We start from the raw sequence: 19,762 nt of genomic DNA on the forward strand, positions 1-19,762 counted from the left end.
TCACCAGCCCTGGAAACCCAAGACCAGGCACTTCCTTTTCGGGGCCTGGGGCATCAGAAGTTGGTAGTTGCCAAGCCCACTGGAGTGGCAAAAAAAGGAGTCCAAACGTCCTTGAGACTATCTCTCACCGCCCCACCCCCAGCTCGGACAAGCTTGTGACCCGGAAGGGTGCATCTCTCATTGACTAGGCGAGGCGGGAGGAAAAGCCTCCGGTTTGTCCATTTATTTATTTATTTACTTACTTATTTACTCGATTGCTCTCTGCTGAGCCCGAGCATTAGGACGTGCTGTGCTGGAGTAACAAGATCCGGGAATGACTGGCCCGAAGTTTGGCAGTTTGAACCGGCACCAGGAAGAAAGGCCTTTCCCAGAGCAGGCGGCACCAGCCTGGAAAAAAGAATCTATGTATTTCCCGAGGAGGGTCTCTGTCTCGGTCTCTCTGTCTCTGTGTGTGTTTCTACGTATGTATGTGTGTACCCCTGGAAAAGAAAAAAAAAAATTCTTCTAGCTCATATTTGCGACGTGTTTCTAAGGTACAAACAAATTAGGGTGGAGTGGCAGGTCTGGATGGCAATAATTGCGGTGAAGGGTAGAGCTAGCTGCTGGCGCTCTTCGGATGCCAGGCTGGAGGAAAAGACAGCGGCAGACCCCAAGGTGGGGTAATAGATCTGCTTACCTCTTCCTCTCGCCCCTCCCCCACCCGTGCAGGGCCGGTTCAGGGTCTGGGCTGGGCTATTTCACTGCACATGCGCTGGGCGCGCGAGGCCCGCATTGCGGAGGTTCTGAGCCTCAAGCCCAGCGGCCCGGGCTCCGCCACGCGCTGCTCCAGAGCCTGGCTGCAGAGGGGCTTGGAAATCCTATCTAAGAGAGGCAGGAAATGTCGCTTTCTTTTTCGGGGAAAGTCGGCATCAAGGCCTCAACCTGTCTTTCTAGTTTGCTCGTCTGGTTCCGTCAAAGCAACAAAACCTCCGCGTCGCTCAGGAACACTCCTGTCTTTCGGATCAGCATTTTCACATCTGAGCCACAGCTTCCCTAGAGTCCTCTACTAGTGGGGCAGGGGGACACCACCCCGCGTTCAGAGCGAGGAATTTCTTTTTCAGTTTTGCAAAACCATGAAGTCTAGGGGATACTTTCCTTTGAAACAATGGTGCCTATTTTTATCATTTCCGAAAAAAAAAAAAGTTCACCTAAATTGGATTTAAATCGGAATTCCGAGTTCTCGGTTGCTTCTCCACGGCTTCCTGTACCCCGGCATACCCTCGCTGGCCAGCCGCGCTGCCGTAAATACCCCTAACAGCTGCCTGCCAGCCCAGGGTGAAATACTGTCTTTGTTCCGGTTTCCCCTGCCTCTCGGGCGCAGAGAACAGAATTCCGGCAAAATATACGTATTTGTAGAAAAATAGGATAGGAAAAAAACACGCTTCGTTTTTAAGCCTTCTCTTGACTACGTTTGTAACAGCGAGCTTTGCTCCTTTCCCCTGGCTTTCCCAGCTCATGTCCACACCAGAAGACACCAAGGCCAGGACGCCGGCTCCCAGGTCTATAAATAGAGAGGTTTGGTCCCAGGACGCTGCGAGTCCTGCCCACAAACAGCTGAGCTCTTAGGCCCCGAATATTTTTTTAAATATTTGTTTCTTTTCCGTTCTGTTTTCTTGTTGTTGTTAGGTTCATAGGGACAATGAGGGCAGTAAGGCAGGGCCAACCTCTTAGTCTTCCCTTGCAGAGAAAACGTGCGACTTGCCAAATAGCTATTTCCCAAGATGCAACCAACCCTTTCTTTCCAATAAGCTTTTAACACTACCATGAAGCTCACAAAGATTCCCTCATCTTCCACATCTGCACATGGCATCGCCTTCCTCAGTGTGATGAGAACCCTCTTACTCACTGTAGCAGGCCGGGGCCACCAACCCCAAGGAAGAGGCATCTGAAACCCCAAAGCTACAGCCACCAGAACATCAAGTCCACCCCAGCCCCACCCAGCCTCAGACTTCAAGCCCTTCAGCCCCACGCCACAAGCTAGCAGCAGGGCCTGGGCATCCTCCAGTCCAGGGGTTTGCTTTCCAAAATAGTGCCTCCTCTCACTGTCAGCGAGTGATCTCAGCGCCCTAATTGTGCAAAGGGGAACCAAGTCCAAGATAGAGACGCCCCAAACCAAAAACAGAAAGAAAAAAATCCCAGTCCAGAGTGTGTGAGCGCTCAGAGTTACTGACCCAGAACCATTCTGCAGACACGCACCAGCCCTCCATTTTGAAAGTGAGTCCATCATCCTTCATCACCAAAACCAGCTTTCTACAAATACACCGCCCATTGTTCACAACTGCCCGAGTGCCGAGCACTGTTCGGTTGGAATATTTGGGCAAACAATAAGGATTTGTCGACAGGCGCTCTGGGGACGGCAGCCCACCACCACGTGAAGCTCTCCGTGCGCAATGCGGCAGATTGTCTAAAGGTCTCAACGTTCCCCTGCGCGTGCATGAAGGAACAGGAATGGGGGACTGCAAAATGCACCGTTAAACACCATCCAAAAGTGCTGGGGGGGGGGGACAGCATTATTTTATGGAAAGGCTTTCTTTTCTCCCTCCCCCCGTGTGTTTTGGTTCAGTGGTTTCAAAGTGGGGGAAATATTGCTGTGTGCCATTTATTGGTGAGTGGGGGGGGGAACCACAGCGCATTTAGAAAGCAAAAGGATCCACTCTTTCACTGCTCTGACAAATGAGAAACACACACAATGTTTGAACTCAGAAATGCCTCACATTTCTCAAATATCTATTGGCTTTCTCCTCAAACCTGCTCCAGATTTTCTGACGTGACTTCCCATGACAAGCATCCATTTTGTAACATCAAACAGTTCAGATCCACCTGACACAACGGATGTAGGGGGAACCTGGCTTGGGCGATTGCCATTTTTCCCCCCACTAACAATTAGAGAATCGTTTTAAAATAGCTAAAAAGAAAAATAGCTCACCTCATACACAAGGCCCGATAAACCATAAGCCTGAAAAGTGGCCTCACCCACGAAACACGTCCCGAGTACACGGAATGCGCCCCACCCCCACCCACGCCCCAACCCCGGAAAAAACACCTGTTAGCCTAAGGGAGTCCTGGGCACCACCGCCTGACCCCCAAGCACCGGCAGCATCGCTGACCCTCCACCCCCACCCCCCACCAAGCTGAGGCGCCCCGAAACCGCCCGCAGGGTCTCCCTCCCGGGGCTGCTGCAGGGGTGGGGGGAGGGGGCCCCGGACCCGCGGGTTCCCGAGTCGCAGGGCGGGGGGGGGGGGGACGGAGGCGTCCCCTCCGCTCCCCTGAGCCCAACGGGACCCCACCTTGAGCCCCGAGGGGCCTGCGTGGGGGACGGGGCGCCGGGGGCGGCTCTTACCGGGCGGCGGCTGGGGTCCTCCGGCGGGTCGGGGCTCGCGCGGCCGGCCGAGCGGGGGCCCAGCCCCGGGGCTCCCTCCCGGCTCCCCGCCGGCGCCACCCGGGGCGGGCGGCCTGCGGCGGGAGCCCGGGCCGCGGCCGAGCCCGCCATCCCGCAGCCGACGACTGGAGCCCACCTCTGCGGAGACAAAGGTTAGGAAAAGAGGGGGTGAGGCTCCGGGAAGGCAGAATGCGGGGGCAAATTCGCCTGGGAAATCAGGAAAAGGGCCGTGAAGGCGAGCGGCGCCTGCACATGACCAGCCGCAGCCAATGACGACCGCAAATAGGTCATAAAAAGGTCTATTACCAAGTTGTAAATTTTCTTCAAACAAAAAGGAATTTACTGCAATTCCTTGCGGATTTTGCACATACAGCTCGCGAGCGCCATGTTTTTCTTCTCCTTTCTCTCATCCCTCTCCTCTTTTCTTACTCCTCCTCCTCTTTTTTTCCCTTCTTTCCTTTCCCTTCGAAATCTCTTCCCTCTATCTATTCTGTTCTTTCTCCTCTCTCTCTCCCTCCCTTTCTCTCTCTCTCTCTCTCTCTCTCTCTCTCTCTCTCACACACACACACACACCTTTTCTAGGAATTACTGGGTATTTTTTGTTTTGTTTGGCTCGAGACCTCTGTGTAATTAGCCGCCGCGTGGGAGGAAAAGGCGTGCGGGCGGTGTCATCCCCCGAGCCCTCCCCCAGCCCCACGTCTCCGGCTACGTTCATCCCTGCTTCTCTCTCCTCCTCTCCCTCGTAAAAACGCTTGAACGGAAGGAGAGCCTAGCACTCTCGGTTCTCACCCGCTCCTTTCAGGAAAGCCCGTATCCAAACATCTTGCCCAGAAAACTGAGCTACGGGAGAGGAGCCAAGAGAGCACACTCCCATCTCCCACTTGGCTCTGACCGGGTGTGCCCCCCTCCGTCTCCTGCGGTTTTCTGTGGCGAGAGAGCGAGCAACCTCCCACCCCAAAGGCTGGTGTAAATGGTCTGCCTCGCAGGAATATCATTTCGAGGAACCACGGTTGGTTTTTAATCTATCGCCACAGGGACGGACACCACCTCCAATCCCTCCCTTAAGGTCCTAAGATCAATTATTGCTTCTTGTAGAATTTAACTCCAGTCCTCTGTGCCTTTCTTTGGACCATCCCCGCTCCCGCCCCGATGTAGGACCATTGAAAAATGTTGAGTGCAGCTCTGGAAAGGAAAGGAGCGTTATCTATTCTGGAAAAGAACAATATAGGGGAAAAATTCTTTTTTCTCAAAGGCTGGAGTCATGTTTCCTTTGCATTGTCAGTGGACCTCTCTGGTGAGCCCCTGAGAGCCAGTGTTCTGGCTGGCCTCCAGGTTCCCTCATGGGCACTGCCAGCCTGTTTTAAGTGCCTCCCTGAAAGGGGTCGCTACCCTGCTCAGCCTTTTCAGAGCGTTCTAGCAAGATGCTTCTCGGTATCGGCATTGGATGCTCAAGCTCCCTGCCAGAAACATCTTTACATCCCATCAGCGACTAGCGGAAGTGAGCTTCTCTGAGTAGGAAGTGCAGAGCGTGCCTTTGTGTAGGCCATTTGTATCCCAAGAGAAAGTTCTGATGACCTTGGATAGTTTTAATTAAAGGGCTTCTGCCACCATCTGTCAGCAAAATTCTTATTTCTTGAAAAGGCCACTGGGCCCTAATTTTTGCTAGTCCATTAAAATGTTTTCTCTCTTCCTCTTTCGCACCTCTAGACATCCAAGGATTCAGCAGAACCAAAGATAAGGAGGGCAGACGCTGGATGTGAATTCTTATGCAGCGAATTAAACAATATGTTATGACACAAGTAAATGGGCAAGCTGGTGTTCATTCCCTGCTTCAGAGCATTTTACACTGCTCCGTACACATGGCACTGGGTAAAGAGGTTCAATTCTAAAACATTCTAAAAGCGAATCTCAAAATGCCTCTGTATCATCTCCCCTACCCAAATAAAAGCAGAGTTCACCACCTGGGTTTTCAGCTTGGGGAATGAGGGATGGGAAGAGGCTTCCTAGAAGAGGCAGCCATGCTGCACTGTGTCTGCTGTGCACTTGCAACCAGTGTGCTGTGGTGTCCTCGAACGACTTTCCTCTGAAAAGGAGTAAGAACCACACCCTCTTTTTGTGTTTCTGGCTCTTGAATTGTCCAGTCACTCAGATGGCCTTTCTTTTTTAGTCAGTGTTAACATGTTAACATTGATGGGGGGAGGTCTTGATTTTTCAGGAAAAACAAAAACAACAAAAAACTCCACCTGGATTTGCAAAGGGTTCTCTGAAGATTTATGTAAATTTATGCAGCAAAAAGGAAAGTTCGTTTCTTGCTACAGTGCCTTACTGCTTACAGGCCTGAGCCAATCAGAAAAGCACCTTGCAAGCTTCTCCCTCTCACCAAGACCCCAACATTAAAGGGGGGAGGTGTACCCACAGCTAGACACCGTCATGGGGGGAGGAGAGATGGGGGAGGGCAATTCCTCGGGGTCTTTATTTGCAGACTCTAGCTGCAGAAGGAAAGATCCATTCCTACATCTGTTGCCAGCACTTCGTGTGTATGTACAAATTTATACTCTCAAAACATTATTGCCACATTCTGCATAGGAGCTGAGATTTTAACCATGGTTTAGGGGCCAGTGTGGCCCACAGGGACACTTCCAATACAGGAGGCCAGAATGTCAAGACATGGCATTTTCACCTATTTTCAATCCTTGATTTCTATGCCCACTCTTGCGCTTAGTAGGTCCTTTTTCTAATCAAATCTTGCCAGATTCTATAGCTTGAAGAACGGAATTTGGAGGGAGCATTCTCGAGTGGGAGCTAGCAATCTTCAAATTTATTTCTATTTAATGAGTATGGGTGTTTTGTTAACATGTATATGAGCGCCCCATGTTGGATTCCCTGGAGCTGGAATTAGGGCTGTGAGCCACCACATGAACACTGAGACTCGAACCCTGGTCTTCTGCAAGAGCAACAAGTGCTCCTAACCGCTGAGCCAGCTTTCCAGCCCCCACCCCCACCCCACCCCCAGAGATGTCAAATTTTAGAGAGTTCCTTAAATCACAAGCAGTTGGAGTTTAGCCAGCACTGGTCTTCAGGTAGCTTATGCCTAAGGCGGTTCCCCTGCTAGGCTCTCAGCCTGGGGCTTCTCTGCCCTTGCCCCGTTCCATCCAGCCAACATGGGAAGCGGCTGGTTGAGCAAAAGTCCTCAAATCCAGCACTGCCCATTGCAGCTGTCTCCTCCGTACAAATGCTTAAGCCTTGGCCACTCCTGACTTAAGTTGTCTTTCTGGGCTTCGGTTTACAAATGTCACAGCCACGGCCTCTTGCCTGTGTGGAGAGCCAGGTGGTGACTGGCCTCTAACCCAGCTAGTACCAATCCTCCTGCTAGCCACAAGACAGCAGACAAACTGGCCACCAGCTGGCAGTGAACCTGGCGCAAAGCTAAAGAATCTTCTTTTCTTACGGATGTAATAGAGAGCACTCTGGAATTTAACAATAAAGCAAGAAGCACATCTGTAAAAGTGAAGGTGGCTAGAAAAAGCAGCCAACTTTTAATGTCTACTTTAAGGTGTTTCCATTTTTGTTCCATGAGAAATTATACTTGACGTGAATTCCTCCTCCTCTGCCCTCCTTTTCCTCCCCTCCCTCCACTCCTGAAAAAGAGGCAGCTGCATGAGCAGCCCCCAGTGGAAATGGATATTCTGTTAATAACAGATGCAAAGTCGCAGCTTCAACTCGGACTGTATGGAATTAAGCTGTCGTTTAAGCTGGACTCTGGGCCGTCAGGCCTACGGCTTGACTTGAATCCTTTTGAAGTTCAAAGTTGTCACAGTATCATGCCAGAATTCTTTAATGAAAGAGGCGTGGGCGGTCAGCTCGCTCTAGAAGGGGCCCCAGACCGCCTCTTATTACTAGCATTACTATCATGAAACAGCTTAGGATGTTTCCGACCCACACCCGCTTCTCAAACAGCAAGTCACCCCCCTCACGTGAGCTCTGGTCATTGTTTGTGACTGGGAAGAACGGCATTTTCCGCGCTCAAAAACATCAGCTCTGCTCTTTAAGGAGGTACATTTCTTTATTAAGGAGCTATGCTCTGGGGCTGTTGTTTACACTCAGAGGAGTTTCCGCATTTACACTCAGGACTCCTTTCAAAGAGGTGAGGCCAAGGCTTTCCTGAAGAACAGCAGAGGATGGACGTACCAACCGACATCTGAGATGAACACAGCAAGCTGGCTTAAAAGGCGCATGCAAGCAGTGCAAGAGAATACAATAAATATGGCACCTACTAGAAAAGGCAGAAACACAGAGCATAGCGACCTAGAAATCCCAGGCAACTGGGTTCAAAATGAAAGCAAGGCCACTTCCAGAGTGAACAGTTAGTGGAAATGTTGCAATTAGTTTTCAAGTATTACTTCTCCAGATTATCCAATTGCCATAATTTGTATGGACTACAGAAACACGACTAACTGTCGATTTTGACATTACCCTTAAACTCCTGCCCCTGGCACAGCACTCTCCCAAGTTTAAGGAAGCCAAGAGCCCGGAGAATACATTGCACTCTTCTGCTACTGTGCTTTCCAACATTTGGCCCAGACTCTTCCCTGACAGACAGTTACAAAATGCTCAAAGAAGCCTTCTGGAAGTAAACCAAAAGACACCTGAACCATCGTTACAGAAGCAGAGAGAAAAATATAAATAATACATTTAATCAAATAATAAAGTAAATATTCTGCAGGCATAATTTTAAAAAAATTATTAATAGACCTCTTTTAATTTACTCACCATAAAGATTTAAAATGTTCAAGTGCACTTGTTTGATTAATAAAGCATTTTATATTCAATCATCGAGTGCTGATCATTAGGAAGTTTACGTTGTTTGAGGCAAATCACCAGCTCAGACGTTAAAAACTACCATTATAAAAATAGAGACATGGTCGGTATCAAATTACCCTTCTATACGACAGCTCAAGGACTGGCACTATGCGATACTACAAACTTATTTTTAAAAACACCCAAATCCCTTTCAAAGCGCAGAAAACCTCAAGAGCAGTGACATTAAGGTAGGTAGCTTGAAACCCAGGTAAAGTTCTTTCCAGAAAAGACGGGGGAGGGGTGAGAAAAGGTGCTGGTCACAGATACACACTGATCCTTCCTCTCAATAGTCTCCGGTCAGAATTTCAGGGTGGAAGTGAATTTGCGGGGCCTTCGGCTCTGTCTTCCTCCAGCTGCTGGGCCTCCTGTCTGGGTTCTCCGTCCTTTGCCTCCGGCCTGGACACGGGAAACTTGTCTTTGTTGTTCTCCTTCTTCCACTTCATTCTCCTGTTCTGGAACCAGATTTTTACCTGTCTCTCCGTGAGGGCCAGGGTGTGGGAGACCTCGATTCTTCTCTTCCTGGTCAGATAAGGGTTAAAAAGGAATTCCTTTTCCAACTCTAGGGTTTGGAAGCGACTGTAGGTTTGTCTTCCTCTCCGTCTACCAGGAGCTGCTGATTAAAACAACAACAACAACAAAAAGGGGAGGAAAATCAACGTTTAAAAAAAAAAAAAAGGTTGCTGTGTCTGAATACTGCTGGAGATTTCTGGACCGGGCTGAAGAGGGGAAATGAACAGTGGCCTCTAATTCTGATACAGACATGGGGCGTGCGGACAAGAGAAGCAGACACAGGGCTTCACAATTATTCTGTCCCCATCGTTTCACATACTTTTTAAAAGTCTGTGTTAGTTTATGTACGACAGCCACGGTGGCTACACAAGAAGGAAAAGGAGGGGGAGAGGGAAAGGACAGGGGAGTTTTAAGGCTAGAACGTGAGATGAAAGCAGATTTCTCCCTTTCTCCCCTCCTTTAAAAAAAAAAAAAGGCGCATCCCAACCTTGTGGTCTCATCCAGGGAAACATTTGAGAAGACGAGCTCTGATTTAAGTGGTCTGGGTCCTCGCCAATATTACCACTGGACGATTTACAGTCAGGATATTGTACCAGCTCGGCCTCTTGCTGGGTCGTAAAAATCGGCTGTCTCTGTAAGTTATCGTATCCGTAAAACTTCGCGGGCTCCCCGTGACAGGCAATCCCGCCGCAGGGGGGAGGCGGCGGCGGCGGCGGAGGCGGAGGGTGCGGAGGAGGAGGTGGGGCGGCCTGGTAGGCAGCGGCCGGGCTGCCCGCGCCGGCGTGGAAGTAGTCCTGGCCGGGGCCCGGGCCGCCCCCTCCGCCGCCGCAGGCCGGGTGCGGGCGCGCGTGCGCCTGCGGGGGCGCGTGCGGGAAGCCGGCGGCGCCGTTGCCATAGAGCTGCAGGGCGGCGGCGTGGTGGCGGCCGCCGAGCTCGGGCGCGAAGGGACAGTCGTAGTAGGTGGGGTGGACGGCCTCGGCCGCCGCCGCCGCCGCCGCCGCCGCCGCCGCCTTGTACTTGGAGTACAGCGGGTTCACGAAGTACGAGCTCATCGGGCGGGCGGGAGGGCGGGCGGGCGCGCCTGGGCCCGGCCGGGCTGCCGCGGGGGCCTCTGGGGCGGCGGCGGACCGCGGGGGCCGCGCTCGGCGCGCTCAGGCCCGGCCGCCCGGCCTCGGCGCGCTCATGCGGGCCTCCGCGCCGCCTGCTCGGCCGCCGCCCTGCGGGCTTCTCCCGGCCTCCTCGCGCGCCCCGCTCCGCTCGCCGACGCCCCGCGGGGGAGAAGCTCGGGCTTTGGGGCCGCGGGTCCCCCCGCTCTGCAGGGAAACGGAAAAAAAAAAAAAAAAAAACAAAACCAGCCAGGAGAAAACACACCCCCTCGCCCGGGGCCACCTCTCACCGCCGCCCTCCCCCCGCCGCCCCCTCCCGCCGCCGCCGGCCCCGCCGCCGCCGCTGCCGCCCCGGTGCGCGCCGGCGAGGCATTTTCGCACCCCGCCGCGGCGGGGAGAGGGAGCGAGGGGCGGGGGAGGGTGGGGACGGGCCCTGGGTGGGGGAGAACCGCGCGGAGGGATCCGGGCGGCGGCGAAGCGGCCCCAGCTCCGGGACCCGGGATGCCTCCGCCGGCCTTAAAGGGGGCCCGGCGCCGCCGAGGGCCCGCTCCCTCCCGGCCCCCGCCCCGGCGGAGGGGGCGCGGCCGGACCTCGGCCTTGGGGCCGGCGGGGAGGGCACCCCCGGGGGCTGCGCGCTCCCCGCTCCGGACCCGCCCGGCGCAGACCGGCCAGGCCTTTTTTTTTTTTTTTTCCTCGTTCCTGACCGTGGACCAGCGAGGTGGACGGGTTGGTTGGTCCTCTGCTCCGTGTGGGGCCTAGCTCGGCGGTTTCGGTTAAAAAAAGCGTCAGCCCAGCCTCCCCCTCCCCCGACCCTGGCCTTATCAGGGCGAATCAAAGCCCCGCTTTTTTTTTTTTTTTTTTAAATTTCTTTTTCTTTTTCCTTTTTTTTTCCTTTTTTCCCCCCCAGCCGAGCAGGCCTCGTGGAAACGAGCTGAGCGCTCTACCCCTGACGCACTGCACGCCTGGCTGGGGCTCCCAGGTTAATTGATATTTAATGGAAATCATGCCCGTGAATAGAGTTTCCATCATTTCACCCCGGACAGACGTCAGCGTTTGGGCGCAGGCGGGGGAGGCCGCGTGGCCGCGGGCGCGGACAGGGGACCCCGGAGACGGCGACCCGGGCCGGGCCGGGTGGCGTGGCCCAGGGTTCCGGGGGGCCCGCGTCCCCCGACGGCGCTCGGCCCGAACCGGTTCCAGGCAGCCGCGGGCCGGGCCTCCCGGGCCCCCACCGGACGAGTCCGGCTCACGCTCGCTCGGAAGCCGCGGGGCAGCGGCCGAGGCGGGCCTGCCTGCGCTCACACTTGTTTTCCCGGGAGAAAATGGACAAGTTCACCCAACCCTTGGCGCGCGTTAGGGAGGGGGCGAGCGAGGTCCGCGGAAGGCCGGGGTTCGCCTGGCTTTCGGGGGGCGGGCGAGGCCCCGACTGTGACAGCTGGGCAGGGCTGCGGGCTTGGCACCAGCAACGCGTCTCTCCATCTTTCCTGGTGTGACTGCCCAATAAAGATACTTGTTTATTCCTCTCTCCCTGCCTCTCCCTCCCTGCCCCTTTAGGCGCTGAACCCCTTTTCCTTCCGGATGGTCCGTCTGGAGGACACCAGGGCCAGACCTTGCCGATTCACCCCAGTTCACCAAAGACTCCGCTTCCAGCAAATCACGCCGTGCCGACTCCCCACGGCCAAATACCAATGCCCAGAACCCCAGCTGGACTCCGGGGTGCCGCAGGCCAGAGGCTCTGACCACCATTCCTGGTGGGATTCCTCGGCCCACGTGGGCGGAACCACGCGGTCGGTCCGAGCGCACTAAATCTCGTTTTATATATATATATAAATAACGTCGCCATAGAAAGGCATATTTGCCAGCAATGTCCGACCCAATTATTCTTCCCAAGCCTGGCCGAGAGTAGTGAAGGACACTGGCGAATCTGCAGACGAAGGCTCGCGTTCTGCAGATGCGTGGTAGAGGCTCTGGAGACTCGCTGTGGGGTATGGTCAAGGGCAAGGCTGTCTCACTATTTTGTCTTTCTTTTTCTCCCAAGTATCCTTCAAATGTGAAGTGTAACAGATTAGTGTATTACGGATTTGAACTTCAGTCCTGCAAATATGCAATTAAAGGATTAAAAAAAAAAATAAAGCCTTGAAGTTAAGCTCGATAATTGTGCGTTTTTCGTTCCACTGTTTGGGATGGGTGTGCATGGGGACTTGGCTGTGTCTGGACACTACAGAAATGAACGGGTTTGGGAGCGGGGTGTGTCAGAGAATCAAGAATCCAGATCGCAGTAACGCGGGCCACATTTTGAAACTCCGCATACTCGAGAGGTTGTCCACGAACATAGCACTCTTTTCCACACGTTCGGGCCTAATTTTAAAAACACTGCAGCGCATTTCCTCCGATGAAAACATAATGTGTGTTTTTCAATTTCATTTAAGCATTACGTTTGCTATCCTAAAAGAAGGGAGCGGCTAACTTCGAAGGTATCCTGCGTTTACACGCTTCTGTCTTGATGGAATGCACCAACCTAACCTTGATAGTTTCTGCACGTCGGTCCAGATTTTCTGAAATGCTGACTGAGCCAAAACTTTATGCCTGGCAAGCACGGCTTGAGAATTTAATAGTTCACCTTGTTTATTTTTGTTAAATGTATCCTAATTTAAGATTAAAAGTAAGATTGTAAATATTTTTAATCGAAACCTTCCTCAACCTTCCTCCACCTCCTCCCCGCAACGCTAGCGTTGCAAGAGCAGAGAGTGGAGCAACAGCGCTCTCTAGTGGCCAAATGTCGTCGCAAGCCGCACCAGTTCGATTGCCCTTTCATTTGCCTCAAACCAATTCTAATCTTAATTCTTTAGCTTGATTTGGGTTTAGACCGCTGACACTAATATTGCTTCATCTTCTTGACTGTCAACAAGTCAAATGGGGCAAACGGGACCTCCTGAATGCAGAGGAAACTCTCATTTGTACCCACAAGAGCTTGCAAGCAGAGTCTTCGCCAGCAGCTCCAGCCGGGTTTTGCCAGGCACCACAAGTCCCCCGTTCTGTAACCTCCCAGCTGTGTTTTTTAGGCACAATTATAGGACAGGCTAGGTTTAACAACACTCAAAACTTTAAAAAATATTGATGGATGAGACTTTTTTTTTTTTCAAAGAAACCAGGCGCTTTGACAACTAATTTTTTTTTCGAATTCAAATATTATTGGTTTTTTTCTTAAAAATCTATTACTCTCAACATTACATCATGAGTATTTGCTAATTCGACTTTATAATTTTAATGTTTTGGACCCATTAAACTGGATAATTTGAGGCAGATTAAAGCCAAATTATTTTTTTTTTTCTGCATCTCAAGTGCCTGTCTGGAAAGTCCCTGTTGGGCTCATGTTTATTTAAATGTCTCCAGACAATGAGTGAGAATTTTTAAATTGTGTAAGTGACAGACTGAACCGAATTGGATACGCGGTTTGTCTTTAAAAAAACAAAAACAAAAACAAATGTTACCAAATCAGTGTGTTTCTTGCTAAAATAATTTCTGTCTCTGTTGCTCCTTCTCAGAAATGTTTTCTGTCAATTTAGCTGTAATGACTGAATCTGTAATGAGTGAACAAATGTCCATGTTTTTGCCAGGAATTTGGAGTGAAGGTCCAGTGAAGAGGCGTGCAAACCTCCCTTTCCCTGACAAGACAGCGTTCTAGGAGGTGCCTGCTTGAGTAAATGGCCCAAGATCACCAGCCTCCCCACGCCCCACTCCAAGGAACGGGTAGCATCATTATTGTCTTATTTTTTTCTTTTAAAAGAACCAGATAGATCATGGCCACAGTCAAAATATTAAAGAGCCACCGGCCGCAGACTGCCCCTAACTTTCGCCCCATTAAAAAAAAATTCAGAAATATATAACCTTCCATTTTTCTTTCTCTGGATTCTCACATCTCACTGGGGGGGCTTCCAAGCCCCTTCCTTCTTGGTCCAAGTCTTGTTTATATTTTATTGTCCAGATTTTAAGACCTAGTTTTGTCTGCATTTTTCCTTTCCTCCCACAAACATCAAAATGAGATGGTTTCAAAGCGAAGCGCCCGGGCTGTCGTAAACTCATTACCTCCAGACGTCTGGCCGGCTCGATGGCTTTATGACACCTTGGCTCTTCCTGTTTTCAAAGGGCTGTAGGTGTCCACTGGCCGGAGGGGCGGGGGACGCAGCACCTTCGGCCGGATCTGGGCCTTGGCTTTCCCTCCCAGCCCCCATCTGCTTTTTCTTGGAGCCCCCCTCTTTCACCAGGATCCCCAAGATCTCTACCGTCGCCCCCGCCTTCCGCCCAACCCAGGCTGCCCGGCGCCGAGGCCTCCTCCAGGGCCTGCAACGCCAGTGATCGCCTGAACCCTCACAATGACCTTCATTTTAGCCTCTCAATGCGGCCTCAAAGGGCCGAGCTGGGGCCTACACACACTTAGAAGCTGGTTGGAGGGAAGGGGGCAGCAGGATGAGGGGAAGGGGAGGGGTGTCTTGACCGTTTTGAGGCGCTAAGGTCACTTTGGGGGCTTTGGTGAAGAGGGAAGCTCCCTGCCTGAGCGGCTAAGTGGAGTCAGGGTGCTTGGTTGCTCTTTCCTTGTTTGGGGATGAGGGTTGGAATCTGGGTCTCCAAGATCTAAGTGGGCCAGCGGTGAGGTGTGTCAAAACCTGGGCGAAAGGGGGCCTGGTTCCTGGCGCCAGGGCTCTGCACAGAAGCTCACCCAGGGCCTAAGGCACTGGAGTTTTGTGGCCCTGGCAGCAGGATAGGGGAAGCACCAAGATATATTCCAAAATTGTGCTCTTCGGCCAGGTGTGCACACGCAATGGGAAGTTCCAAGGCGCCCCAGAGGCCCTCCTGGTCCTAGGACCTCCGACCTTTAGCAAGGTGTCCCCTCAAAGGGACGGGACAGTCTGACGAGACGGTGTTATTTTGCAAAGACACAGAGAGCGGGTCACACCACGTTCAGGGCCAGCGGCTGGGCTCCATTTGTTCAGATCAGCATTTATTTGTTGGAAGCGGTAACGTTTACAAATGGTCCTCAGGCAGGAATACGGAGGGTCACCACCCGAGGCCGCCCAACGGAGAGCCCATCCCTCCCGGGGTTGGGGGGGGGAGGGCAGCTCCCCCTGGGCTCCGAGGACCGAGGCCTTCCCCGCCCTCCCGCCGCGCCCCAGGGCCCGGGGCTCCTCGCTAGGCCTCGCTGGAAGTCAGCCCGCGGGCTCCCCGAGGACAGGGGCTTTCCTGCGGGGAGCGGCTGGGTTGGGTTCGGGCTGGGAGAGCCTGAGGGTGGGGAGTGTCGTCCAGTCTCCCACGGCCTTCAGATCCTCGGAACTGGAGAGCTGGCCCCGTCTGGGAGGCTGCGCGGGGGAGACACTAGACTACAGCACTTTTCAGAAACAGGAGGGTCGTTTACACAGGAGAGGGCTTCAGTAGGCCCGCGTGCACTCACAAAATATAGCATTTCCTAAGGAACCAACGGAGCAGGAAAGGGGACGGGAAGAGACAAAACTCCAAAGCCACTTGGTTTCTCCAATACGTATGCGAGCAAATACAGCGTCCCCACCCCAAATAACTCACAGACACCAACCGCACAGTCACCTCTACCTAAAGGAAGAAACAAGTCCGAGTCGCCTGCCGCAGAGTTTCTGAATCAAGCACCCACCAAGAAACAAAACAAAACAAAACAAAACAAAGCAAAGCCCGCTGCCTTTGCGCCCCGCAGGCCAGGACCATTGGGTCAGTCTCCTTTGGGGCATTTCTCCTTGGTCATCTTTTTCATTTTCATCCTGCGGTTCTGGAACCAGATTTTGACTTGTCTCTCTGTGAGGTTCAGAATCCTGGCCACCTCGTAGCGCCGGTCCCGGGTGAGGTACATGTTGAAAAGGAACTCCTTCTCCAGCTCCAGCGTCTGGTATTTGGTGTAGGGACAGCGCTTTTTCCGGGTGGAGCGAGCGTGGATCCAGTTCGCTGCCGGGTTGTCTAGGGGGAGAGGGGGTTTGCAGACCGGGAGCGAGGGGCGGAGGGGAGGCAGCGCGAGGCCACAGGGTGGGGAAGAGAGGTCGTTAAATTAACTTCACCAAGGATGGCCGCTTTTCACAACTTGGGGGAATTATCATAAAAAGCCTTAATGCCCGCGCTCTGTTTACCGTACAAACCGCGCGCCCAAGGTAGGTGGTTATGGGAAGCTTTTTTTTTTTTTATGGATGCGTGTTGCTCGCCTAGGCTTCGGTAGGCGTCTAGACATTTTTATAGGTTAGTAAAACTATCAGTTTTGCACATTCGAGCCTTACAGGTTCCAGCAATAAATCAGGGGGCAATTTCTTTTGCACTTACTTGGGTCAAGTTGCTGCTGCGGCGGCTGCGGCGGCTGCTTCTCCTCCTCCTTCAGCGGGCAGCCCGGGCTCGGGTGGTCGGCGGCGGCGCAAGCCGAGGGCTCGGACGAGCCTCCCGCCCCGGGCCCGGCCCCGAGGCCCACCCCGGGCCCGTTCCCTCCCGCCGCCGCCGCCTTGTCCCGCAGGAACGAGTTGCACGGGAACTCCGGGCCGCCGCTCCCCTGGGACTCGCGGGCCGCGGGGCACTCAGTCCGTTTGGAGGAGGAGGAGGAGGACGAGGAGGCGGAGGAGGAGGAGGTGGCGGCGGAGGCGGGGGCCGGGGCCGCTCCGGTTTCAGGCTTAATCCCGTAGTGGCGCCCGTTGGCCGGGCCGCCCGGGCTGGGGACGGGAGCCGGGCCTCCTCCTCCCCCCCCGCCGCCGCCGCCGCCGGGGAAGCCGGGCAGCGGCTCCAGCCAGGAGCGCGCGTAGCGGCCCGGCTCGGCGGCGGCGGCCAGGGGCGGCGGGGACACGTACGGGTGGTACAGGCCGCTCATCGCCGCCGCCGCCGGGGGCTGGGCGGCCACCGCGGACCACGAGGCGGAGAACACGGACGATTTGGGGGCAAAACTACAGGAGGCGAACTCGGCGGCGGCGGCGGCGGCGGCGGCCGGGCCGTCGGCCACACCTGCGGGCCGGCCCTGCGCCCCCGGCCCCGGCGGCCCGAAGCGCGCGCCGAGCAGCACCTCGTCGCCCTCATGGCCTATGAGCGAGTCCACGTAGTAGTTGCTGAGGGCGCCGCTGGACGACATGCCGAGGCGGCCGCCGCGCGCTCCCGCCCGAGCCTGCACTGCCCGCCGCCCCGCCGCTGCCCGCCGGCGCCCGGGCCGCCGACTAGTTCGCGGGCGGCAGCCGCCACCATTGGTCGCGCGGCCCACGTGATCATATTTACCAATACCCGGAGTAAATCAGTCCGCTAAACTGGGGGCCGCTGTGATTTAAAAAAAAAAAAAAGAGAGAGAGAGAGAGAGAAAGAAAAAAAAATCATCATCAACGGGGAGCGTCGCAATTAGAGCGGGCGCTGGCCCGGCCCGGCTCGGCTCGGCCCGCCCGGCTGGCGGCGGCTGCCGCGGGCCTGAGTGCGGCCGCGGGAGGCGCCGGGGACTATTTGTTCGTCTCTCCTGGGCGCTCTGGTTCCAGCGGTCTCCACCCGGGCTCTGGTGCTCCGACTCCCGGGCTCCGGGCCGTGGGCCGGGCTTCCCGGGCACACACCTAGGAGCCCATCCATCCAAAGCGGGGAGCCCTGGCAGGCTGGCCGGCCCCGGCGCTGCCCGAGGCGGGCGGGCCTTTTAGGGCGGCCCCCTGGCGCCCGGGGGGAGCTGTTTTCCCCTCGCCTCTTTTCTCACCTAAACCCACCCCTCCCCACCCACAGCCACACACGCTCCCTCACAGCTTGTCGTGTTGTTGAAAACAGGTGGAAGACCTCTGTAATGATATTATGCCTTTCAATAAAAATTTTATGAGGTGTATTTGATTATAGATTAATGTGTCCCTAATAAAACGGACGGATGGAGCAGCTCGGAGGACCCCCTCCCTCTACCGCACTCACACACATACACACACACCCTCGACGTGAGGCTAGGCACACGCCCGAGGCCCAAGGGGTGAGCTGGGCCAAGGGGACTCCCGGGCCTGGTCCAGCCCAGGGCGGCCTCTGCAGGGGCTGCCTCCGAGGGGCTTCTCTTTGCCCCGGGATGGGTGGTGAGCGCTGGAGTCCCAAGGAAGCCGATAGGCGCCTCATCTTTTCCCAGCCTTCTTCTGGAATGGCCCTGGAAGAAAACATGCCACAGAGGGAAAAACTCAGCCTCCAGCGAGGCCAGTTCTCACTAGCCGAATAAAGCCCTGTCTCGGGGAGGCCTGTGGAACCCGCATCTCCAAGGGCAGGGCCGCTGCGTGCCTTTCACACTGAGAGGCCTGCAAACGGATTCTGAAGAACTCTTCAAAATCCAGACTAAAGGACAGGTCCTCAGAGCCACTCCCTTTCCAGTTTGCCCCCTTGCCTTCAGAGGTGAGGCCGGGCAGCCTTGAATCTGAGAGAAATGCCCATTGTCACTCCCAAATCCATGGTACAAAGCCCGGCTGGGAGCCGAGACAAAAGCCGCAGGGCGGCGGCTGAGAGGGCATCATGTTCCTCGGTCTACAAGTTGCCCAGTGCACCCTTGCAGGGCTCACAGCCCAACTGCAGCCCCGGAAAGAAAGGGGGTAAATGGCTACTTAGGGCCTGATTGATCGCCTTTGCGAATGGCTTTCTGATTTTGTTTCAGGGGGCCTGCCCTTTCCCTGTAGCACAGGTTCCCCCATCAGCAACTAATGGCGCTCCCCACATCGCTGGGAGAAACGCAGAGGTTGAAATTACTCCACTGCTTTTGCCCATCCAAGGTAAGTCAGGGCAAATTTGGTCCAGTCCTCTCTCAAGCTAGTATTGAATCAGACACCTCTCTCTACCAGCCCCAGGAAATATGCCCCTACAGGAATCTGTCTTGGAAATTGGGGAGGATTTGAGGTTTGGGGAAGGAAGTTTAAAACAATAAACACTGAGCATCCCGAAGATTCTCTGGATGGAGGATCTGAAGCTCAGAGGGGCTAAATGGACCCTTCTTTTGGAGGAAAAGGCCTGTACTTAAAAAGAAAAAATAAATGTGTTCCGTGAGATTCTTTGAAGATGGGTTAAAACCACAGGCTGGACCTGGGGCAAGGAATTCAGTTACCTATTCCCACAAGAACCTCTTCCCTCCTTCCTGGCAGGACTAGAGAGATCTGGGCTCACTGGTACGGATTCGGCAGAAGCTGGTTTGGATTTTCCACTCTATGTGTGTAAAGTCCACTGGACGGACTTGTTGGGAAGCAAGCCATGTTCACTTGCAAATACTTGCAGTCACAGTCACCTGAGTGTTTAGATACAGTGGCTGCGATGAGCATTTTGTGATTAAATAGTGAGAGATTTGACTGGGGAGAATATTCCCATTTTTTTTTCCTTTAAAAAAATCCATGTGGGCCACTGAAAGGTAATGGCTGAATATTAATCCCTTTCAGGAGGAACCAAGGTAAAATAAGATGGGAAAACTCACCCAACCTTGGCTTCGCTGGGCCTGGTTGTCTTGAGCTTGGGGTGGATGGGAATGAGAAAGGGGGGACACAATTGGATCCGGTGCCATTCTAAGCTGCTGCTTGTTCCTGCAATGGAGGCCAGGCAGGTTCCAGGTAGGCAATATTAGTTCCCACCTGGCCCTGAAGACGGATTCCCAGCCAGAAGTCATCAAGAGCTCACTGAAAGCACTAAAAATAACACAGCCAAAACCAAAGAGAAGAAAACACACAAGTGGGGAACTGAAAGCAAAAGCGGGCACAGGGCACACAGGCTTACTTACCAGGGTCCAGCTGGAGGGAAATTCACCCCACTGAGAATGCATTTAGGGTGACAGGATTAGGGGGTGGGAGAGGAGCAAACACTTCATGAAGATTGCACTCCCAGACTGAACCATCCCCCTTACCCTATCCTCGCCATA

The 19,762-nt window shown here is 54.1% G+C and overlaps 2 protein-coding genes across 3 annotated transcripts; both read right to left on the minus strand.

The window, feature by feature from the left end:
• Window positions 1-7,460: 7,460 nt before the first annotated feature.
• Hoxd8 (homeobox D8) lies at window positions 7,461-9,847 on the minus strand. 2 transcript variants are annotated; one of them, XM_060390433.1, is made up of 2 exons: window positions 9,276-9,847; window positions 7,461-8,888 (listed from the first exon to the last, which is right to left on the minus strand). In XM_060390433.1, the coding sequence occupies exons 1-2, from the start codon at window positions 9,838-9,840 to the stop codon at window positions 8,584-8,586; spliced, it is 870 nt and encodes a 289-aa protein (XP_060246416.1). In that variant the 5' UTR covers window positions 9,841-9,847; the 3' UTR covers window positions 7,461-8,583. The 2 variants fall into 2 exon arrangements, with proteins under 2 accessions (XP_060246416.1, XP_021506120.2); XM_021650445.2 differs by having other exon boundaries at window positions 7,461-8,891.
• A 5,002-nt stretch (window positions 9,848-14,849) lies between these two features.
• Hoxd9 (homeobox D9) lies at window positions 14,850-17,580 on the minus strand. Its single transcript, XM_021650441.2, has 2 exons — window positions 16,222-17,580; window positions 14,850-15,867 (listed from the first exon to the last, which is right to left on the minus strand). The coding sequence occupies exons 1-2, from the start codon at window positions 17,006-17,008 to the stop codon at window positions 15,626-15,628; spliced, it is 1,029 nt and encodes a 342-aa protein (XP_021506116.1). The 5' UTR covers window positions 17,009-17,580; the 3' UTR covers window positions 14,850-15,625.
• Window positions 17,581-19,762: the final 2,182 nt, after the last annotated feature.

This window comes from Meriones unguiculatus, chromosome 8, assembly GCF_030254825.1.
Source record: "Meriones unguiculatus strain TT.TT164.6M chromosome 8, Bangor_MerUng_6.1, whole genome shotgun sequence".
Classification (NCBI taxonomy): domain Eukaryota; kingdom Metazoa; phylum Chordata; class Mammalia; order Rodentia; family Muridae; genus Meriones; species Meriones unguiculatus.

Excerpts from the sequence above, each read along its gene's own strand:
- Hoxd9 (XM_021650441.2), bottom strand. The coding sequence starts at position 17,008 with ATGTCGTCCAGCGGCGCCCTCAGCAACTACTACGTGGACTCGCTCATA. Across the intron at positions 15,868-16,221 it reads GCAGCAGCAACTTGACCCAA|ACAACCCGGCAGCGAACTGG; the intron begins GTAAGTGCAAAA and ends CTCTCCCCCTAG.
- Hoxd8 (XM_021650445.2), bottom strand. The coding sequence starts at position 9,840 with ATGAGCTCGTACTTCGTGAACCCGCTGTACTCCAAGTACAAGGCGGCG. Across the intron at positions 8,892-9,275 it reads TCCCTGGATGAGACCACAAG|CAGCTCCTGGTAGACGGAGA; the intron begins GTTGGGATGCGC and ends TGTTTTAATCAG.